Source organism: Mustela nivalis, assembly GCF_964662115.1.
Source record: "Mustela nivalis genome assembly, chromosome: 16".
NCBI classification, from domain to species: Eukaryota; Metazoa; Chordata; class Mammalia; order Carnivora; family Mustelidae; genus Mustela; species Mustela nivalis.
The window spans coordinates 57,864,003-57,887,572 of NC_139035.1; the positions used below are offsets into that span (position 1 = coordinate 57,864,003).

Consider the following 23,570-nt stretch of genomic DNA (forward strand, 5'->3'; position numbering starts at 1 on the left):
TTGCTAACTTTTTGTTTTTTGAGTAAGTGGGGAAAACTCACCATGAGCTATCAACATAATTATTTAAAGAAAAGGACAGCTGAACACCAAGTGAATACAAGGACATGACCTCAAAATAAAGGCTGGTTCTTTTAAGAGAGAACATGCGACAATCTTACACTACCATGCATTTACATACACACTCATATATGTTTTCCTTAGTTGCTCAGGACCTGTGTAAACCTCCACACATGTGGCTACATTTCAGAAACACCTAACTTGGGAGAAGTTAGGCCTGTGCCGTTTGGTGCTACTGTTTTCAACAGAAACAGTAGCTAAGGTAGAATCTTAGCCATGATGAGTAAAGGAATTTGAAGGACCACATAGAACCATGTGAGGATTTTCATTAAATGGCCAGGATCCAAACTCCCACCTTCCCCAACCCAGTTACATTCTGCACATCTCCATATCCCTCCTTGTAATGCTGTCTTTAAGTAGGTAGCTTGGCTAGGGGTAGGCCCTTGGCTAAGATACAAATCTCTTGGCTAATTTAGACCGTCTTTCAAGCTGTATCTGTGGAATGCGGTTCATAGTGCCGTGCTCACTAAATGTCCGAGATGAACTTAAATGAAATAATTTACGAAAGGCAACTGCTAACAGCTGAAGGAAGAAAGGAAAACTTTTTTCAAGCAGTTATGTACTTTTTTGATTTGGGTGAATAGTAAATAAAACCTGCAGACCCAGTGAGGAAAATTACTTAGAAGAGATAACACAAAAGCCTGAATTATTTACCTGCACTAATCACCCGGATGATAACAGCTCACACTTATGGAATGGTTGCAGAAGCCGTCACTGTTGTGTCTTACTCACCCCTGTACTCCACAAATACGTACTGAGTTCTTCGGTGGTTATTCTGGGCCCTGCTCCTAACTAGGCACAAGGGATGTAGAGGTAAGAAAGTTGGACACACTCCTGCTGTTACAGGGGAAGTCATAGGAAAACAGTACTTTAAAAAAAAAAAAATCATCATTTTAGATAGTCAAGCCATATGAAGAAAGTAAAGTAAGGAGAGAACCCGCAGGAAGCTCTTTGAGAAACGGTGCTCAGAGAATGCCCCTCGTGCAACCGGGTGACCGTTGAACTAGCTCTTGGAAGGAGGTGCTATCATCTCTCTCTGTGTATGGTGACCCAGGAACACTTGTCCAAGGTCAACATCTTGTCCAAGGTCCCACAGCTGTGAAGTGGCAGGGCCAGTCTTGAAGCCAGGCAGCCGGACTCTGGAACCATTTCTCTGTATCACCATGCTGAAGGCTGTTGAAATGAATGAGCAAGTCTTGCTCTCAACGGAAATGTCTTATTTGAACCAGCCATGTCTTGCTTTAGAAAACTGGTAATCCAGGGCGTCTGGCAGCCTCCAGTGGAGCATGTGACTCTTGGCCAGAGGGTTGTGAGTTCAAGCCGCACACTGGGTGTAGAGATTACTTAAAAATGAAGGTCTTTAAAAAACAAAACATGGGACACCGACAATCCTGTTTCGGTAGACTGAGTGCTGTCCTTCATTGTGTGGTGTTCCTTTGGGCCATTCCCTGTCGGTCAGCGGTTCTTTCAGATCACAGCTGCAGCAAAGAGAAGGGCTACCAAGTAAAATGGATTATGTGGGGTGCCTGGGTGGCTCAGGGGTTAAGCCTCTGCCTTTGGCTCAGGTCATGATCTCAGGGTCCTGGGATCAAGTTCCGCATTGGGCTCTCTGCCCAGTGGGGAGCCTGCTTCCTCCTCTCTCTTCTGCCTGCCACTCTGCCTACTTGTGATCTCTGTCTGTCAAATAAATAAATAAATTCTTAAAATAAATAAATAAAATGGATTATGTGCTTCTTTATTAAAAAACATTAGCTTGGGGAGGGACTGAGCAGAAACCATGGCGTTAAATGGCTTTTAAATAACCTTGGGATTTAATTTCTCTCTGTTCTCTGTGATTTTCAGTTAATACAAATACCTTAGAGTTTTTTGTTTCATCATTTGAGTGGAGGGGTGGTGGTGTCCAGAAGTTCTTTTTGTGACTCAGACTGAAACTATATTTAACTAAAGATTGTGTGTAGTTGGAGGACTGTCAGAGACCAGATCGAGGGAGCCCAGACGTAGGCCTGTATATTTGTGGACATTCACTGGTTCGTTCCACACGAGAGCCTGTGGTAGGCCAGGTATTTTAGACAAAGTGCTTTGCTTGGGGTGAGACAAATCAGCACTTTCTTTGCCCTCGAGGGACGTACAATTAATTATTTAGATATACTGATAATTGCTGGGAAGGTGAAAGTCCAGATGTATATGCAAATTGTTTCCTATATATATTCTCTAAATAGGTCCCATATGGTACAAGGTGGATAAAAGAAGATTTACTAATTACAGATCGGGTAGCCTGAGAATGGCTGTTTACTGTTAGAAGACAGCTCCAGCTGACAGAAAGGTAGCACCTGGTGTAGGATACCTATCTTACTGATCACCGAATCATAGCCAAACTGTGCTAGTTGTCCCACTAACCTTGAATATAGGGCCATTTCTTATAATTATGCTTATTCCTTCAGCAATTAATATTTATCAATTAAAAGGTTATTGGTCAGTATTTGTTAAATTAGGGCACCTGGGTGGATCAGTTGGTTAAGCATCTGCCTTTGGCCCAGATCGTGATCCCAGGGTCCTGGGATCGAGTCTCACAACGGGCTCCCTGCTTCTCCCTCTGCCTGCCGCTCCCCCTGCTTGTGCTCACACACCCCTGCTCTCTCTGTCATATAAGTAAATAAAATTTTTTTAAAAATACATTTGTTAAGTTAAATTTAATAATGTAATGTTGAAGCAAAGGAAACAGTTAACAAAATCAAAAGACAACTGACAGAATGGGAGAAGATATTTGCAAACAACATATCAGATAAAGGACTAGTGTCCAAAATCTATAAAGAACTTAGTGAACTTAACACCCAAAGAACAAATAATCCAATCAAGAAATGAGCAGAGGACATGAACAGACATTTCTGCAAAGAAGACATCCAGATGGCCAACAGACACATGAAAAAGTGCTCTATATCACTCGGCATCAGGGAAATACAAATCAAAACCACAATGAGATGCCACCTCACACTAGGCAGAATGGCTAAAATCAACAAGTCAGGAAATGACAGATGCTGGCGAGGATGCAGAGAAAGGGGAACCCTCCTACACTGTTGGTGGGAATGCAAGCTGGTGCAGCCACTCTGGAAAACAGCATGGAGGTTCTTCAAAATGTTGAAAATAGAACTGCCCTATGACCCAGCAATTGCACTACTGGGTATTTACCCTAAAGATACAAACATGTGCACCCAAATGTTTATAGCAGCAATGTCCACAATAGCCAAACTATGGAAAGAACCTAAATATCCATCAACAGATGAATGGATAAAGAAGATGTGGTATATATACACAATGGAATACTATGCAGCCATCAAAAGAAATGAAATCTTGCCATTTGCGACAACATGGATGGAACTAGAGCGTATCATGCTTAGCAAAATAAGTCAAGCAGAGAAAGACAACTGTCATATGATCTCCCTGATATGACGAAGTGGTGATGCAACATGGGGGCTTAAGTGGGTAGGAGGGAATCAATGAAACAAGATGGGATTGGGAGGGAGACAAGCCATAAGTGACTCCTAATCTCACAAAACAAACTGAGGGTTGCTGGGGGGAGGAGGGTTGGGAGAAGGGGGGTGGGGTTATGGACATGGGGGAGGGTATGTGCTTTGGTGAGTGCTGTGAAGTGTGTAAACCTGGCGATTCACAGACCTGTACCCCTGGGGATAAAAATATATGTTTATAAAAAAAAATCATGTAATGTTGAAGTGTAGTGGTTTTTTGTCTTATTCCTGAGATAATAGTGTTTTTTTTTTTTTTTTTTTTTTTCTCTGTAAGACCATTTACTCAAATACCAAAAGGGAAATTCTCAAAATACTTTCCTCTTTATTCTCATTCTCTTCCTTGTAAGATTGTGGGGCTTGGGGCTTTTTTTTTTTTTTTTTTTTTTTGGCTTTTTTATTTTTGTTTGTTTTTGAGGGAGGATAATTCTGCTTATAATTTAGGTCAGTACAAAGCTATCTATTTTAGGCAAAAGGATATAAAATCCCAAGTGTGTACGATGCTGCTTTTACATTTCAGGTAGGTATTGTTTGCAACAGCTCTTGCATCAAGAATGGAACAGTAGGTGTGAAAAATGGTACAATTCAGGGGGCACATTATTACATTTTAATCAATCATAGATCCTTCCATTTCTTGCTCCTTTAAGCCATAGTGTGGATGATCAGTTTCTTAGCAGTGACCATTACTTAGAACCTGTGAATGTCTTTGATCAGCTAACAACTGATTTCTGTTGATGCCACAACAGTGAGGTCATTTTATCAGCGCTCGGTTGGTAGTGTCTGAAGAATACAACCTTAATACCTGCTGTGGTGAACTGGTCCACAGTCTCTAGCTTATTGGTGTTGTCCTCAGTGTCCTGGAGGAATAGAAGGAAACACTAAAAGAGGAAAGAGTGCCTGTATTTGCTCTGTTCTGTGAGGTTTGGCTACTTGGTGAGCCCCTTGTCTTGGGTCTGAAGAGGGGTATTTGGAACAACAAAAGTATAATTGGGAGTGGCAGGAGGCGACAACCGGAAGTTCTAGTGGTAGACTCTGCCAGAGGAAAATGCCCACATCACAGTGAAAGAGACCAGTGGGGTTTTTCCTTGTGCATGTCCTTAAGATCCGTCATCAGATCTTTTGATCTCTTCCTCTCAGCATCTTGCTTTTGGCTCTCGGCAGAGCTGACCAACCACGTGCCTCTGGCATCAGCAGGGTCTGCCCTGTGAATGAGCCAGTAAGGACACATGTCCTCTGTAAGCACTCGGCTCCAAAAGGGTCCTCCCTCGGTGTGCTCCGGGCTCTAAGCAGAGAGTTACAGTGTTGCGACCTTGTGTATAGAGTTCAGCCTTGGAATGGGGAGTTTTATCTAGACTTTCTTTTTGCTCAGAAGTAGCGTGGGTGGATTCTCCTTGATTTACCTCTCCCTGTAGCGGAAACCAAACTTGAACTGACAGTCAGGTGTAAGTGTTCATAGGTTCCCAGTGTCATCTCTGTTCTTCAGCAGCCCAAGAGAAGTGGTGAGTGGTAAGGGGATGAGATAGTGGTGAGGCTGGGGCAGAAGGGAACAGGTGACTTCAGAGAAGGTATATTTTTCTTAGAACAATTTTACTGAGTATTAAGGGTTTGGATGTTACATCTAGCCCATTGGGGAATGCTCCTTGGATTTTGGTCTTTTAAGAATGAGGAGATTTACCATCCCTTTTACTATGGAGAATGTTCATGTGATCTTACCATGGGATTCTTTTTTCAGGCACCGAATAGTAGCCTTCTTGCCATTTCTCCTGTGGTCTGCCTAGGCATCTGGTCATCACCCCTCCTACGTAGGGATTATTAATAAGACCCCTCTGAAACTGGTCATTTACCATGTTTTATTTAGTTTGGAGTTTGGAGAATGGGGTGTGACTACATTAAATTATACTGTAACTTGTTTCTTTTCCGTTTTATTAATGGTGGGTTCTACAGATGGAGTTATGCTGTCATCCTATTTATCCTCAAAGCTGTACTTCAAATTTTCATTTTTAAAATACATCTCCATCTATGTTTATAGTAATAAACATCTGAGTTTGAATCCTAGTAATGCAACCAATTATTAGACTGAATTTTCAGTAAGTTATTCAACCAGTCTAACACTATGTATAGCCCATAGTGGACATTCACCAAATGCTGCTTCCCTCTTCCTTTGCCTATTTGCTTAGATAAAATGTTTTGGGACGCCTGGGTGGCTCAGTTGGTTAAGTGTCTGCCTTTGGCACAGGTCATGATCCCAGGGTCCTGGGGTCAGAGTCCTGCTTTGGGCTCCTTTCTCAGCAGGGAGCCTGCTTCTCCCTCTCCCTCTGCCTACCACTCCCCTTGCTTGTATTCTCTCTTTCTCTGACAAATAAATAAAATCTTGTAAAAAAAATTTTTTTTTAAGTTTTAAATTTCTTGTGTCATTATACTGAATAGTTAATACTTATGCATATAGATCAATACTCCAAAAACTAAAAAGTTACCTTAGGAAAAGACATTGTTCCCGTTTACTCCGTTTGCACATTCCCCCAGTCCCCTAGTTCCCCTCCCTCGACAGAACTACTTACACTGTGTCACTTGTGTACTCCTCCGGACGTAGTCTGTGCTTATGCCGACCGCAGTCCGTGAAGCTCGGATGCAGAAGCACAGGCACATTTACAAAGAGCGCCCCGTATGCACGGAACCAGGCCCCTGAGGATGGACATTTGTGCCCATTCTATCTTTGCTATTACAGAAAGTAGCATTTTTTTAAAGTTGTGAAATTGTAAAATGGCATTTTAATGCAATTTTTAAATTTTTAATTTTTAATGCAATTTAAAAAAATATTTTAAAAATAGAAGAGGCACATATAAAAATAAATCAGAGCAGGGATGCCTGGGTGGCTCAGTTGTGTAAGCATCTGCCTTCAGCTCAGGTCATGATCCCAGGGTCCTGGGATCAAGCCCTGTGTTGGGCGGTGGAAGGGGGGGGGGGGGTCCTTGCTCAGCAGGGAGTCTGCTTCATCCTCTTCCTGCTCTGCCTGCTGCTCTCTGTGCTTGTGCTCTTTCTCTCTCTCTTTCTGACAAATAAATAAATAAAGTCTTTAAAAATAAATAAATCAGAACAAAAGTGGAACAATTCTTGGTGATTTTTAATAAAACGTTCCATACTAGTTGCACCTGGCAGCTGTCCTTCCAGGATCACTAATCCAGTCCCCCATACTGCCGACTGCAAGTGCCTGGCCATCGAGCAGCTTTCTTCTTAGCTGCTCTTGCCTCATTTTCTGATCTCGTTGAGCCCGTCAGTAGATTGGCCTCTACTTCCGCCTATCCCTCACCACCTTTCTGTCTTCACTTCTACACTCTCCGGCTTAGACTTCATGGTCCGCCCTTCCGTACCTCACCAATAACTGAGCTCACATCTCTGCTTTCTCTCTGTCGGCACTGGTTTGTGAAACTCCGGACCAGGAAACTCACGTATCTGCTTCCTTGGTACCTGTGTGTGAGCATTTGCTTACCCCTGAGGACAGTGGCGCAGCGGGACAGGGGAGAGCCACGAAGAATTCTTAGGCACATTCTCATCTAGACTGTCCGTACTGCCCAGCAGCCCCACTGGACTTCTCTGGGTAACTCATTTTTCCCTCTTTCTACAGAGATTATTTCAAATCTTTGCTACTTTCTGCAACCCCGTGTGACCTCTCTTCACTCTTAGCAGATGACTTTACCTCCAATCACACGGAGAAAGAGTCCTCAGAGTAGAACTGCCTCAACTTCCTGTTACCCGGTGTTTGCATGTTTCTACATCTAGACCTGATTTCTCTTCCTTCTTGCTTCTCACGGGGAAGAGGCGTCTTTCTTCCTGCGCAAGGGCAGTCTCCAAGTGCTCTGAGTCTTTCTGCTTTCTGCGAGCTTCATCTTTCCCCTCTCCTGCCTGTCAGCTTCTCTGTCTCTCTCTCTGCTGGATCCTTCCTTTGAGATTTAAACAACCCAAGTCTCTCCCCTCCTAAAAGAAGCAGATGAACAAGAACCTCCTTCAAGTGCGCCCCTCTTTTCTCTCCAACTGTCGCACTGTTGACACATCTTTAAGGTCAAACTCGTCAAGGGCATTACCTGTCCTCACTACCTCCATTGCATTTCCCACTGGCCCCCGAGCCCACTGCTCCTTGACTTTTACCCTTAACGTTTTTAAAATAACCACCAGTAGAATAAACACAAGAGAAAATAAAGGAACAAAGAAAACCTGATGAGTACAGGAAAAATAAAACACTTGAAACACAAAACAAAATTTAAAAACACTCCAAATATGTCAGTGATTACAGTGAACTTGAGAGGTTAAACTGTATGGTATTATCTGTTTCCGTAACAGTCTAGGAAAGGCCAGAGTTCAGTATCAAAAAGCAGGTCACTGAGAGGAGCACGCCGACAGCGCGGACAGGACGCAGAGCTTCTCTCGTGAGCCCGTGTTTTACATATTAATTGTTGTGCTTTCTGACTTACTATGTTGCTCACAACTCCTACTGTATACTTAGATTTGGTGAATTTAATTGTGTATTATTTATAGAGCTACAAAGCTGACAAAAAGGAAATTTAGTAGGAAGCATAATATAATAAGGGCTCCCAGTGAGTTTATATTTACAAGTCAAAATCATGTAAACACAATACATTTTTTTAAAGATTCTATTTATTTATTTATTTGACAGATAGAGATCTCAAGTAGGGGGAGAGGTAGGCAGAGAGAGAGAGAGAAGAGGAAGCAGGTTCCCTGCTGAGCAGAGAGCCCGACTCGGGGCTTGATCCCAGGACCCTGGGATCATGACCTGAGCCAAAGGCAGAGGCTTTAACCCACTGAGCCATCCAGGCGCCCCTAAACACAATACTTTTTAACTGAAAATGTGATTAGGTTGCATTAGGAGGACGACAGGAGAAGGGAAGCTAAAAGATCTTAATCCTAATTGGCCGTTATTAGGGATTTGAGAGAATGTTTAGGACTGATGAACCAAGAATTAGCAATGAAAGCAGTTTGTTTAGAAACCTCTAAGCAAAAATTGGAAGGGAAAGCTAAAGGAGAAGGCTCTGGGAAGCAGACTTGGAGTCCGGACACGTGGTACAGGGGACTGATGTTTTGTTAGTAACTATTAGAGTTCCTTTACAGCTTGCACCATGTGCTTATATCCTTTTAATAAATTAATTTTAATTAATAAAAATTAATTTTAAAATGTGGGGTAATGCACTGCTAGAAATAACTAGAAAGACCAAAGTGGGCATTGAACCCAGCTTCGTTGAAGGAAGAGTGGAAATTCTGATGTGATGGACAGCGTTTCTGGGGACGCAGCGTTTAGGGGGTTCTGACACAGCAAGTGACTCCTGCAGAACACTACTTGTTATTAAGGCAGTTTCCTCTCTCTTAGAACTTTGTTAAACTTAAGCAGCACTTCCAAAAGATGCTTTTTTTTTTTTAAAGATTGTATTTATTTATTTGACAGAGAGAGATCACAAGCAGGCAGAGAGGCAGGCAGAGAGAGAGGAGGAAGCAGGCTCCCCGCCAAGAGCCCGATGTGGGGCTCGATCCCAGGACCCTGAGATCATGACCTGAGCCAAAGGCATCGGCCTAACCCACTGAGCCACCCAGGTGCACCCTCCAAAAGATGCTTTATTGATTTATTGCATTTTCTAGGTTTATATTCTTGCCAGCAGTGGAATAATGACACAAATAAATCTTTCTTTTGTACATTTTTCTTCTTAAAAAGCATTGCTGGGGGTGTCTGGGTGGCCCAGTCATTAAGTATCTGTCTTCGGCTCAGGTCATGATCCCGGGATCCTGGGACTGAGTCCCACATGGGGCTCCCTGCTCAGCCGGGAGCCTGCTTCTCCCTCTCCCAATCCCCTGCTTGTGTTCCCTCTCTGGCTGTCTCTTTCAAATAAATAAATAAAATCTTTAAAAAAAAAAAAAAAAAGCATTGCTGGTCTATCTAGCACTACTGTCATGTTGAGTGTGGATATTTGATGGGATATTCTTTTTTTTTTAAGATTTTATTTATTTATTTGACAGAGAGAGAGAGAGAGAGAGATCACAAGTAGGCAGAGAGGAAGGGAAGCAGGCTCCCTGCTGAGCAGAGAGCACCATGTGGGGCTCTATCCCAGGACCCTGAGATCACAACCCGAGCCGAAGGCAGAGGCTTTAACCCACTGAGCCACCCAGGTGCTGCTGATGGGATATTCTTATCCTATTTCTGTTTTTTCGGCCTTATTACCCAGTGCGATTCCATGTTTTTCAAATTTGGTGATAAATTATAATGTTTTTCTCATATAAACTTTTCCTTCTGGTCATATTCCTAATTGACTACATTGATAATTCTCTAATATCGTTGTGTGATATTGGTGAAGGTGGTCTTTTGGTCCCCTAGACTTCTGTTAATTAACTGTATTGGCCACTTTTTTTCATTGGTATCATCCTTTTAAGGTTTTGCAATCATGCCCATTTCTGGGGGTGCCTGGGTGGCTCAGTTGGTTAAGACTCTGACTTTTGGATTTGGCTCAGATCCGGATATCAGCAGGGAGTCTGCTTCTCTCTCTTTCTCTCTCTCTTTGCCCTTCCCCCGCTGGTATGCTCATGCACTCTTTCTCAGCTCTTAAAAAATAAAATCGTACCCATTTCTGATTCTTAAAAGTGATCCGCTATAAAGATCACTTATAATATCGAAATTTGAAAACTTACACGGTTACTTCTTAAGGTCACCTTGCCCTTACAAAGAAAGTGCAGCTCTGCCTTTGGATTCACGCCCTGCATGGCAGGTAGCTGTTGGAAAGTTTGGGAGGCATTTTATTTTAATAATGACTGTCTTATCAAATCTATTGACATCTCATTGAAATAAGCTTAAAGATACAAGACGAAATAGATTTTTTTTCTATTTGTAATTAAGTAATACTTATAATAAACGACACTACTTAGTGGGTCCGTTCATGCAGCAACCACTATTTGAATGATGAAGAAAGGTAAAAGATACAGAGCTTTACCACTTAGCCACTCACCGTTTAGGAAGTAGCTTAAAAAAAAAAAAAAAAAGACAATCCCACTTTAAGGTATCAAGTGTTGTATAAAGAAAGGTCCTGGGTGCAGTAGGAACACAGAGAAACCACAAGCCTTCCATTTTCAGTAAACATTCCTTTTCTGCTGTTTAAAAGTCTTTGTCATTCATAAAGCTATGATTTTCACTGAAACCATTCACTATTTTGCCACTTAAAAAATGAAAATTCACCTTGAAGCACTGAAAATGGGGAAGGAGGGAGGCATTACTGTACAATAACATAATAAAGGAAGCATACCAGTTGAGAGAATTTTTCTGCAACTAAACCAGATGTATTGTCTGGCTCCTAACAAAAGAAGCATTAATCATTGTAGGTGGTATCTTCAGTCATGCTTCTGTCCAAGATGTGGCTCTTCTTTAAATTGTCCTTTGATTAAAAACCCGAAGTTGTCATTCTAAAGAGAACTAAAATATCTGTGTACAGTTTTTCTGTAAGGTAATTTGATACACAGAGCAACAAGGATGTTGAGAAGAGTTCTTTTCCCCTTAGTGTGTGTGTGTGTATGTGTTTTTGGGAAAGCGGTGTCAAAATTTCTAGTTGTGTTCATGGATTTGGATACTTTTCTCTTTGTTCTGTTATTTTTGCTTGTTGAAACTTCAGTCACAAAGCACATACATAATTATACTTAAGATTGTTATGTCTGCCCTTTAGCCATTATGTGGTGTCTCTTTTTACTTCATTAGTATAGTACTCCTTGTGTTGAGGTCTAATTTGTCAGATATTATCACAGCATCCCTACCTCTCTTTTGCTGAGTGTTTGCATAGTATAGAATACTTGTTCCCCATAATTTTACTTTCAGTCTATCTGTGTATTCATACTTAACAGTGCATCTCTTGGGAGACAGCATACATTTGGACCTTTTACAAAAATTCATTTGATAGTCTTTTTGAATTGAAGTAATTAGCTTATGTTAAATATGATTTTTGATCCGCTTGGTATGTCTATAATTTGCTCTTTTGTTTTTGTCTCATCTGTTTGTTGTTGTTATTGTGTTGTTCCTCTCTCCTTCCTTCCCTGCCGACTTTTGGGTTAATCAGTATTTTTTAGTATTCCATGTAAATTCCTCTGTTGACTTCTTACCTATGCCTCTGCATTTTTAGTGCATTTTTTTCAGTGCTTGCTCTAGAGACTACAGAATGCATTCATACATTATTACAGTCTCCATAATGTTAATATTGTCCCCATTCAGATGAAATACAGGAATTGCGTAAGAGTACTTTAATTCCCCTGACCTTTGACTTGTATTTTCACATATATTCGTGTCTGCTTTCATTATAAACCCCATAGTATGGTGTTACACTTTTTACTCTTAACAGTCCTATGTCTTTTTAAAAAAGTAAGAGATGAAAAAATACATACTCTTTTATACTCACTCACGTATTTCATATTTCCAGAGCTCTTTATTCCTTTGTTAGATTCAGGTTACCATCTATGGTCATTTCCCTAAAGAAAGAAGAACTTTCTTTAGCATTTTATATGTGTATGTCTTCTGGCAGCAAATTTGTTCAGCTCTTGTTCATCTAAAAATGTCTTTGTTTTCCTTTTTGAAGAATATTTTCACTGGATAAAGAATTTGGGGTTTCAGTTTGGGTTTTACATGAAAAATCTTGCATTGTCACCTGACCTCTGTTGTTTCTCAGGAAAAGCCAGCTGCCATTTGAACGGTCATTCCTTTGTATGTATTGAGTTGTTTTTCCCTGGATGCTTTTAAGGTTCCCCCTCCCTGCCCCAAAGACATGATTTCTAGCAGTGTGGCGCATAAAGGTTAAACAGCTTGTCCAAGAATGCATAGCTTAGTGAGTAGAAAAATTCATTTCATTTCAGTTGGTATTGAAAGGAGGGGGAGCTCCATTATTATTCAGGAATTGGAGTGTGAGTCCATGGGATGCAGCTTTGAAGAGCTAATGAAACCATGACCTTTCATTACTTTGAATACGCTGCTGCACTCGGGGCAAGCTTTAAGGTCCTGTTGCCACTGCTGCAGGAAGAATGACAGAGTTCAAGGTCTGCTGGCTTGAGTGGACAACGTGAAGAAGGAAATGCCAAGATCTTACCTTGTGTTTTCAGCTAAAGATGGGGACAAAAACTTGTAGGTAGTCTATAATTAAGCTAACATGATTTCTTATATCTGTTAGCCTGAGGGTTGAGATAGTTCTTAAATGCACTGTTTAATCCAGGCTGAGCTGAATTCATGTTCTCGCCAGGTTTTCTGTTTGAGAGTTAAGCTGTTGATCAGGAAGGAATGAGATCAGTTATTCCAAATTATTCTTCAGAGAGTTTCTTCAGGGAAAGAGTATGCTCCTGAGTGGTGCTGTGGCAATCCTAAGAAAAGATGGGGTTTGGGGGAAAATATTTTTGGGTGGGTGTTTTATAAACAGAATTATAGGATATAAAATATTTTCTAAATATTTTCTTTTAACTTTTAAGACTCAAATGCAATCTGAATAAGTTGGATGGCTCACAAAATGTTCACAAAATGTCGAAAGTTGAGATCTTAATTTTACAAAGAATTTTGGAGAATATATTACCTTTTGCAACTTAGGTGGTGGGATGAGAAAGAATATTTTTGGATGAGCCCTCTGTCCTCTTCTTTGCTCTCCAGGTACAGACACAGCCATACCTGTGCTTCTCCTAGAATCTCCTATTCTGGTGGTGGAATCATCCAGAAACAGTTTAATCCTGATATGTTAAACTAGGGGTCAAATGCTATCCAATGGGCCAAATTCAGCCTTTTGGTATTTTTTGTATGGCTCTGAACTAAGAAAGGGTCTTAAATTTTTTTTTTAAAAGATTTTATTTATTTATTTGACAGAGAGATTACAAGTAGGCAGAGAGAGAGAGGAGGAAGCAGGCTCCCTGCTGAGCAGAGAGTCCGATGCGGGACTCGATCCCAGGACCCTGAGATCATGACCTAAGCCAAGGCAGCAGCTTAACCCACTGAGCCACCCAGGCACCCGGGTCTTAAATTTTTAAGAAGCTGAGGGGAAAAATACAGATGTAGCAGAGAAAGTTACAGTCTATAAAGCCTAAAATATTTATTATCCAGCTTTTTACAGATAGTTTGCTGGCCCCTTTTTCACCGTACTTGCTAGGGATACCAAAAAAAATTAAGGATTCTCCCCATTTGTAGCTTATTTGACCAAGAGTTTCTCTTTAGGGAATTGATTATATAGCAACTCCTCATTTTTGTTGGTGGACTGCTAGATTTTGAACATGTTTGATAAGAATCTCTTAATTGTTCACTATTCCCTTAAGTTTACCTTTGGATTTAAAAATAGTGATAGCTGTGTTTATCAGCTGACATTGGCTGCATCACAGACCGTCCCAACACCCGGCGGCTTAAACTAACAAGCATATATCATTTCTCATGAGCCAGTGGATCCTCTGGGCAGCCAGCTGATTTAATATGGGCTCAGGGGGGAGTGGCTGTCCTCTATGGATTTCTCAGCTTCCTTCTTGTGTCAGCCTGAGCAGGTCCTTCTCAGGGTGATGGCATAAGTCTGAGAGCAAGCTGAAACACAGCAGTCTCTTGATGACTAACTTGGGAGCAACTCTATTGTCACTTCCAGCTCATTCTTTTGGCCAAAGCATATCACGTGACTGAACCCCCAAAGAGTGGGAACTAAGTCCTACTGTCAGTGGAAGGACACTGGAGAGTCACATGGCAAAGGACATGAAAATCTGAGGCAGCTTGTGCAGTCTGTCATAGTTTGGCTTAACGTCGGGATGTGCCTTGCCACCGGGATTGGGAGGGGGGGCATTCAAAATCTGGACAGTGGGCAGTCATTCCTCAAAAGTCCTTCTTTCCGGGCAATTAAGAGTACAAGGGCCCTGGATTCCTTCAATTTAGCTTTTATTTTGAGTTATGGGGCTTATGGAACTTCAGGTCTAGCAGTGAAAACACACCGTGACCCATGCTTAGGAGATACTGTGATAGCTCCAGTAGTAGAGATTTGTACTGGATATAAAAATAGCAGCAGAAGAGAGAGGGAATCAACTCTGCTTTGTGGAAAGACACAGAAAGCTTTGTTGAGGAGGAGATAAAACTGAGTCTTGAAGCATGGACAGGTCCACATTCCCTGCAGAACAACAGTTTAGGTAGAGAAGTACTATTTATGGGAAAAAGTACAGCAACCTATTAATGCTTAGAAATTGCTTATATTTAACATCTCTTGTTTGTGCTCAGATAATAGAAAAGTCTCTAAGAGCCAGTGAATAACTTTATATTTAAGTCCTTCTTTCATTATTTATTGCAGTAGTTTTCAGACTTCAGCCTGCATCAGAATCACCCGGAGGACTTGTTAGAACACAGATTGCTGGGCCCACCCCCAGAGCGGCTTACTCAGTAGGTCTGGAACAGGGCCAGAGAATTTGCATTTCTAACAAGTTTCCAAATGATGCTGATGGTGCTAGTTCAGGGACAACACTTTGAGAAGTATTGATTTATTGAGCCTTTCCTCTGTGTCTGGTGCTCTGCAGTGTGGCGAGTACATAAAAATGAAAAGAAAACACCCCTGTCCTCAGATTGCTCATGGTCGGGAGGTAGAGACAGAGAAGTAAGTGTGTGATGATAGTAGAGTGGAGCCGATCATGAGCTATGTGAAAGCGGTTTGCTGTGCGATACACTAAGGGGACACTAGTTCACAACGAGGCCAGAGGCTGCAGGTGTGTGTAAGACCCAGCGACAACTCTTTAATTTGAGCCAAGTTTAAAAAAAAAAAAAATCTGAAAGTAGAGGCCTCAGATTTTATGGAGCCCTTTTACATACATAATTAAATTTGATATTCTCCTGTTTAAAAAAAAAACAAAACCCTCAAGTACTAACGAAGAGAAAAATGATCTTGAGTCATGCTTTACATGAACTTGGTAAATGGAGTCATCTTTAATATTGCCTTTAACAAATTTTCTGATCAAGGGGCACCTGGGTGGCTCAGTTGTTAAGCATCTGCCTTTGGCTCAGGTCATGATCCTGAGGTCCTGGGATCGAGCCCTGCATCTGCCTCCCCGCTCAGTGGGAAACCTGCTTCTCCCTCTCCCACTCCCCCTGCTTGTGTTCCCTCTCTCGATGTGTCTCTCTCTGTCAAATAAATATATAAAATCTTAAAAAAAAAAAAAAAAGAAAGTTTCTGATCAGAATTTTTCAGGACAAGTTTGTAGTCCTATAGGCAGGACAACACAGGCTGAATTAGTTACTTTGTCAATAAAAAATACTTTCTTTTGTTAATTTGTGCTGCTCACCTTCACTATTTCAAAGAAGTTAGTTGGAGAAAGAGGTTACATTTATTATGTGTGACTCTGTGTTCTCACAAAAACTGCTGGAAACCTGCTCACGTCAGAATGCAGGCAAAACCGAACGAGAGCAGGAGCGTTGAGAGCCGGTGGACGGTTCGTCAGGCAGCGGCCCTGAGACTCGGGCGCTGAGCCTGCCCTTGAGTAGGATTCGTTACAGTTGTGGGCTCATGTGAGACGGTCAGATAGATCCACATCTTTGCCTCAAGAGTAGCGCTGGGGAGGGATGCAGTGGGCCTTCGCTCACCCACCCAGCGGGGCTGCGGCTCTTGGGTGAGCACAGTAAGCTGGGTGAGGGGCTTGGGCAGGAGCCATCAGGATAAGGAAGCAGGCAGCCGTGGGTCAACTGACTGAGCTGAATGCCAGCAAATTAGAGAGTGAGCATGACAAGTGGCGGGGCCAGTTTGGAGAAACAGAGCTGTACCCATGAACTTGTTTGCCTTGGCATAGAAGACATCCTGCCCTTTAAATGATACAATCTGGGACTGTGTTGTCATCTCAGCCTAAAGGGATCATACCCTTAAAGGAGTAATGGTCTGTGTGACTTCTATCCATCTATCTCCTTATTATTGTTTTTTAATCAAAAGCATATACCTAGGGGTGCTTGGATGGCTCAGTTGGTTAAGCATCCAACCCTTAAGGGACCTTAGCCCAGGTCATGATCTCAGGTTGTGAGATCGAGCCCCTCATTGGGCTCCACACCGGGCATGGAGCCTGCTTGGTATTCTCTCTCCCCCTCCTGCTCTCCCTCTGTTTCACGCATCGCCCCTACTCATGCACAGGAGCACTCTTTCTCTGAAAAAATGAAAACATAGGACTAAAGTTGTGCAGAACATTTTATTTTAAATAGTTATATTGCCTCTGGCAAAGCAAGCTAAAGTCAAGTAGAAATTATAAGTAGACATAGTGCAATGTATTTTCACTGAACTTGAATTGCGAATGAAAATTGTTTGTAGTTTTTCTGTCCTTCTTAAAATATAATTTCATTAACAATGAAATCTTGTAACCTTTTTCTTAGCATACATCCGTGGATGGATACACTGAACCGCATATCCCGCCTACCAAATCAAGTAGCAGACAGAACATCCCGCGGTGTAGAAACTCCATTACGTCAGCAACAGACGAACAGCCTCACATTGGAAATTATCGTTTACAAAAAACAATAGGGAAGGGAAATTTTGCCAAAGTGAAATTGGCAAGACATGTTCTAACTGGTAGAGAGGTAAGTTTTCATGATGCTTTTTGATATTTACTTGGACCTCTCCAGAGTCTTGTTACAAAGCCTTCCTGTAGCTGATGCTGGGAATAAGTGACATCTGACAGCTGGTAAACACTGAGATATGTGTGACTGGCACATCCAGGGACAGCTGTATTGTGGCACAAAAAGTTGGTGTTTGAAGGTTCAGAAAAGACTCATCGCTGTGTGTAGCGTCTCATAAATCAGGCACACTTCGATTGAGCCTTCCTCAGACTTCTGTCTTCTTCGTATGGTTTCTGGAAGCATTTCTGGCTGCCTTTGTTTCCTGACCCTAGGAACAGGGCCAGGGTTAAGTTCTCATTAATTACTGCTTAAAGTAAAGTAGGTATAAATGTGTATGAAGTCACCCACTAATTTTTATCTCTTTAGAGACCACATTGCACTTGTGGTTAGAAACAGATGTTTTTCTCAGGTAATAAGGGAACTGGGTTTCTAAAATCCCATGTGTTTTAAGTTATGTGTGTGTAGCTAGCAAAAATTTATGTATTAAATATTTATTACTAATATTTAATAAATTGTATAGTAAAGACTAAGACAAGTTAATAGTACTTAATGTTTCCGGAATCCGGTAGGACATTATGAAGATCTCAGTCATAATTTGTTCTTAGTAAGTTTTTCTTTTGCTCTATACATAACATTATTGTCACTTACGGTTCATTTTAGTCCTCTGCCCATTCTGGCTCCAGGAACTGCTGAGACACGGCCTCTGTTAGGCGGAGACTTAGACTTGATCCCATTGGTCAGTTTGCTGCTATAAGTGAACTTGGGTGTTTGATGTCTCTAATCACCTTGTTCACATGATACTGAACCTACTGAAAGCTTATAAGCCCCTCCCTTCTGATAACTGTAACTTACTAAGATCGTAAGTAAAAGATTAAGATACAAATAATTTTTACTTTAAAGGGGAGACTTGGAAGAAACATGAAAGATGTCATCTTATTGACTCAGAGTCCTATGTCCTAAAGACGTAAGTCGATGGAATGCACCAGAAGCCAGCTAGTGATGTGAGCACCAAATACAACCAGATTACATCTAGTTAGGAATGAGATGAAAGATTTTTGCTTTATAAGTTTTTAATCCATCAAAATACATATTCTCAAATATATAGTTTAATGATTCTCTTTTTCAGGTTGCTGTGAAAATAATAGACAAAACTCAGCTAAATCCTACCAGTCTACAAAAGGTATTTAATTATTTTAATAGTAAATAATTAGAACATGGGTTTATTAATATATGATATTCTGTAAAGTCAATTATCCTAAATTTCCTATTAGGTAAAATACTACGTGTCATCAATATCTGAAGAAAAGACATGGTATAAAACATAATATTTATATTTAATGATATTTCAATTACATTTATTGGGTAGTTGTTTGAGAAATGTCTATAACTCAAATGCATATACCATATGAAAGGAATTTATGTCTTTTAATTCAATAGAATAAAACTTCATAACAAATATTTTGAAACACTCGGGATTCAGTTTTGTTTAAAAATCTATTTATGGTTAATATTGCCCGTAGATGATTTCCTTTTATTGCTTCACTTTCATTTTATTTTATTTTATTTTATTTTATTCATTTATCTTTTTATTCTTTTTATTCACATACTTTTTTTTTTTTTTCTATTTATTCCTTTTATTGCATCCTTTCTTTTCTTCCTTCTTCCACAGGAACTAGGCACTCTGCTAACTTAGAGTAAAAAATATGAACATTTCGTCAAAGTGCAAATAAAAAACAGCAAGGGGAGGAAAAGAAAGGAGTTAGGGTGGAGATTGCCCTGATGAAACCTAGGAAAGCTCTTTCAGGGTGCTCATTACTTATGTGGGAAAAGTTTCTCAAATACACATTTTAGTACATTAAGAATGAAGCAAATATTTTAACACTTATGCCATATGTGTTAAGTTTGTATATTGTGATTTTTTTATTAGACTGTAATAGGATCATGGTCACCTGTGAAAATGTGATAAATAACTTTAAGTTCCTAAAACCAGTTGAATCTTAATGTAAGACCTTTTTAGTATGGTGTGTTTAACTATACCTGCAGTGATTTTAACATTAAATTAAAAAATTTGGCTCTGTAAGATCAAGGCTTTCCCACTTGACACAGTGCCAGATAACTCAGTTTATTTTATATACTTCTATTCAGAGATCTGTCTTTGTACTACTTACTGAGATTTCTTTTAAATTTAACTTTCAAAGCCTTGATAGTTCTGATCAGTGAGAAAGAAACGTTTGCTATACTCGTCTTTTCTCTGTGAGATGGTATACCTTATAGATGTCTTCTGGGAGAAATGTATAGCACCAGTCTATTAGCTAATTATGATGCAGTTGAATGAGTTACAAAAAGGCATCCTCTGTGGGCAGGTGAGTTACCCGAAGATGCTCTTTTCCTGGGCTGGAGTCACAGTGGGGCAGAATTTGCCACCTCTCTGCCAGGAATCTTTTAAAAAGGCAGAAAGTGCTTAAGTGTGCTCAGTGGCCCCGTCCATCCCCCATCTGGCTTCTCCACTCTTCCTGGATTGATCTGTGAGTTACTCTGGTAAACCCAGTGATTTTAAGTGACGTTAAGTGATTGAGGCCTGTTTTGCAAGTTGGATGCCCAGTAATATGACCCCCGCTCAGTCTTTCCCAGAGAGGCCCAGAGAAAACCGTAGAACCACAGTTGCGCTAGTTGAAACATGCAAACGTGAAGTAGGATCTTGCTTTATTTATCCGATTAACTAAAAAATGTTCTTGATGACAAGTAATTTCTGTTGTAAATGGTGCTAATCTTGCTGATGAAGTGTCGCTTTTCCAAATAGGTATGTAAAGCATGATGGCAATTTTGTTTTCTTTAATGTGTGAAAATAAAATCCAAGGAAAGACAGACATTCGCTGAATGTAGCCTGTACACTGTGTATTTGTCATTATTTTTGAAATAATTTTCATTTATGCTCATAGATTTGCTGTCAGTTAAGAGTTTTGAAAACAAACAACAGACAAGGCTTGGTTAGTTCCCATGCATTGTAGAACATTCAACATTTGGCTAATAGGATCACCCAGTCTTTTTTATATATAAAAAAGAAATAATGGAATGAGAAGTAATCTGTTTGTTTACCTTAGCATTGACAGTGAAGTCCTATAGGTAAGAAATAGCAAAACATGTTGTCTGTGTCATAGGCCTACTTATTAAAAGACAGATAATGGTAACACATACATTTGAAATAAGGATTCATTTTCATCTCATTTCCAAAAGTGTTTAGTTAAATCTTACTCTGGACCCGATCTGAATTTAAGCTGATTCCCATCCTTTATGTTCTCTGCTGTGTGTAACATTTATAGGAAAGAGTACTTTCCTTTGCTAATTGCATCAGTGATAGACAAAGTAACCTAAATTTGATACTGCAACTGTTCAAAACTTCTAAAATGCAAAGCTCCCCGAAACAGTTTGGTCTTTGGAATTGTCAAGCATCTTTGGCTTCAACATTTCTCACGTAGTGTGCTCATATTATTTGTATACTGTACTTCGAGTGAGTAAGATCCGGGTTAGTGAGTTTTCATCATTTAAACATTATTTGAGTTCGGTGCTATATTTACCCTTTCCTCTTTGGACCATGAGTCTCACCTGATATTTTAATTAGTGTTTTTGGGGTAGGGTTTATGAACTATACTAGCGATTCCTGGGGATCTTTTAAGTAGCCTAATAATGTTAGAAGAAAAACAAAACAATGAAGCAATTTTGTTGATAGTTCACATGCTCAAAATGTAAGATTAATTATCATTTTCTCGAAAAGTCCACTAAGTTTTTTACACTTGGACACGTTAGTTTATACGTGGCTGACAGAGCCTGTGTTAGCCTTTCTCAGCTCATAGCCACCGGGGTGCACTTTATTGATCTTCCTGTCTTGTTTATTAATTTGCATTTTCTGTTGTTTTACAATGTTGCATTATAGTCCCAACTCACAAAAAGACAGCTCACTGTTTCTGAAGTGATTTGCTGAGTAGTAAACCCTGAAAGGAGAGTGGAGATACCACTGTCGTGACTCAGAATTATACCCTTAAATAATAAAGAGAGCTGCCGCATTACAAGGACATAGACTGTGGATCTCTGTAGGACAGTGGTTTCGTAAAAGCAGGGAGCATACAATCAATTTTCAGTAACTGACATCTGAGAATTAGACATATTAAGTGAAGAATCCGTTTACTCCTAGTGTCTGGTACATTATCTGTTGTGTAAAGTGTTGTCAAATGGTAACCTAAGCCATTTAAACTTCAGTGAGTTTTCAGCTAAAGCCCAGCAACCTCTCTGGTAAGCTAGTTAATTCTTCCAGAGCATCTGCAAAACAATTTTTACCATGGTCACTATAGTTAGAGAGGAGGACAGGACCATGGAAGCAATATTCAGAATTAAATTTCTGTTAGCAAATTAAAACCAAACTTATAAAAGCAATCATAAAATTATTTATGCATATTTTTATCGAGGAGAAAGCAGAAGAGGCTCTTAGGCAGTGTTCCTTAGCAGATATCTCTGTTGGACATATGTTGAAATACCAGTTACTGTCACACGTGCATGCTTATAATGTATTTCACTTTATTGTTTTTTTCACATATGTGGGCCATTTGAAGGAAAAGTCTTGACCAATTCTTTTGTGGGTTGGTGAAAATCCAAGTGGTAAGAGTTAGCATTTTTTTTTAAAGATTTTATTTATTTATTTGACAGAGATCACAAGTAGGCAGAGAGAGAGAGGAAGGGAAGCAGGCTCCCCGCTGAGCAGAGAGCCTGATGCGGGGCTTGATCCCAGGACCCTGAGATCATGACCTGAGCTGAAGGCAGAGGCTTAACCCACTGAGCCACCCAGGTGCCCCAAGAGTTAGCATTTTATGAGCTGGGTTGTAGACTGCAAAAGTTGTCTTCAAATTAGTAATGATGTAACACGAGGAGGACCTTTTTTTTTTTTTTTTTTGGAGTGTATATATGGGGGCAGAAATTCTGCAAGGAATGATACTGCCCTGTGAATAAATAAGATTATACCTAATGCCCGGTCACTCAGTAATTCATTTGCCATGAAATTAGTGGTTAGCAACACACCTCTGATCTTGATTTGGCTTTGAAGGAAATATTGAAAACAGAATATTATGAAATCATGGCTATTAAAAGATGTCTCTTTAGTGTACAGTGTGAAGAATTGGTGGGAAATGTGTCTTTCAAACAGAAATATGATGGATTTTGAGGGAGAAGGTGTTCAAACAAGTTTCCTTTAAAAGGTGATACCAGTAATGTTAATGTCTAGCTAGAAATATGTTGAATGTAAAATAACCAGATTTTCTGAGAACAACAACAACAGCAACAAAATGGTTTCGAGTAGTCCACTGACCAAAAATTTGACTTTTCTAACCCTTGTTGGCCCTCTTTAGTTATTGGACAGAAGTCTCAATGACCTATCATTGGGCATGTCTAACACACAAATGCTACATCCAAATATGAAAGATAACCTTCCAGAACAAGCATATCCAAACGGTATATTAAGAATCCTCTTGCTATCATCCTTCCCACACGAAACTTCTGGTCTTCCAACTTTTCAGTGTGATAAGATTAGCAGCCTAGACTAGACCCTGTATGAGAGCTGTACGTCATCTTCAGGGAGAAATATCTTTGTAAAGTAATCAATCTGAATTCACTGCCACATCGCCTGAAACGGATTCCTTTCTGCAATCTGCAGGATCATGACTTCAGATTTTTTTTAATTCAGTAGAAATAAAAAATAAAAAAAAAAAAAGTGGAATGGAAACTCTTTTATGGTTCAAGCCAATTGAACCATTGTGCCATTGAGCCAGATACATGTGTTCATTAATTAATTCTTAATCTAAGAAGAATTTATTGAAAGAAAGCTTGTATTTCTCCATATATTTTCTTCTGGTTTTTTTTTTTTTTTTTTTTTTTTTGGTCCCTCCTTTTATGTTTCTTTTATGTAGAGTTGTTGCCTTTTTTGTTGGCCTTGATATTAGAATCCCACCAAGTTTGGTCCTCTTTTCTTTCTGTATTCTCTTCCTGGGCTGTCTCAACGGTAGGCAAAGTCACAAATTTATACCTCAAACTAAGACCTCCCCTAAATCTGCTTCAGTTTCTCAAGGGTAGCCCAAACTTACCACGTCCAAAGCTGAGCTCCCGGTCTCTGCCGTGCGGACTCGGTTCCTCGCCTGCGGGAGTTTTTCCAGCATCCTCTGTCAGTGAGTGACAGTCGTCGAGTTGTGCGAGCCAGAAGTCCGGAACAATCCTTGACTCCTCACTCTTCCTTAGTCTTACCCTCTAGTCTGTCCTTGAATTGTGCAGATTTTGTCCCACATGTC

At 40.3% G+C, this 23,570-nt stretch overlaps 1 protein-coding gene across 4 annotated transcripts in view; it reads left to right on the top strand.

Annotated features, from left to right (window-relative positions):
* Positions 1-23,570, top strand: part of MARK1 (microtubule affinity regulating kinase 1) — a 116,519-nt gene that overhangs the window by 31,055 nt on the left and 61,894 nt on the right. For all 4 annotated transcript variants that reach the window (XM_082703032.1, XM_082703033.1, XM_082703034.1 and 1 more), the window contains exons 2-3: positions 17,002-17,205; positions 18,371-18,424. In XM_082703032.1, coding sequence (XP_082559158.1) covers positions 17,002-17,205; positions 18,371-18,424 — 258 coding nt within the window. The remainder of the gene's footprint in view (positions 1-17,001; positions 17,206-18,370; positions 18,425-23,570) is intronic.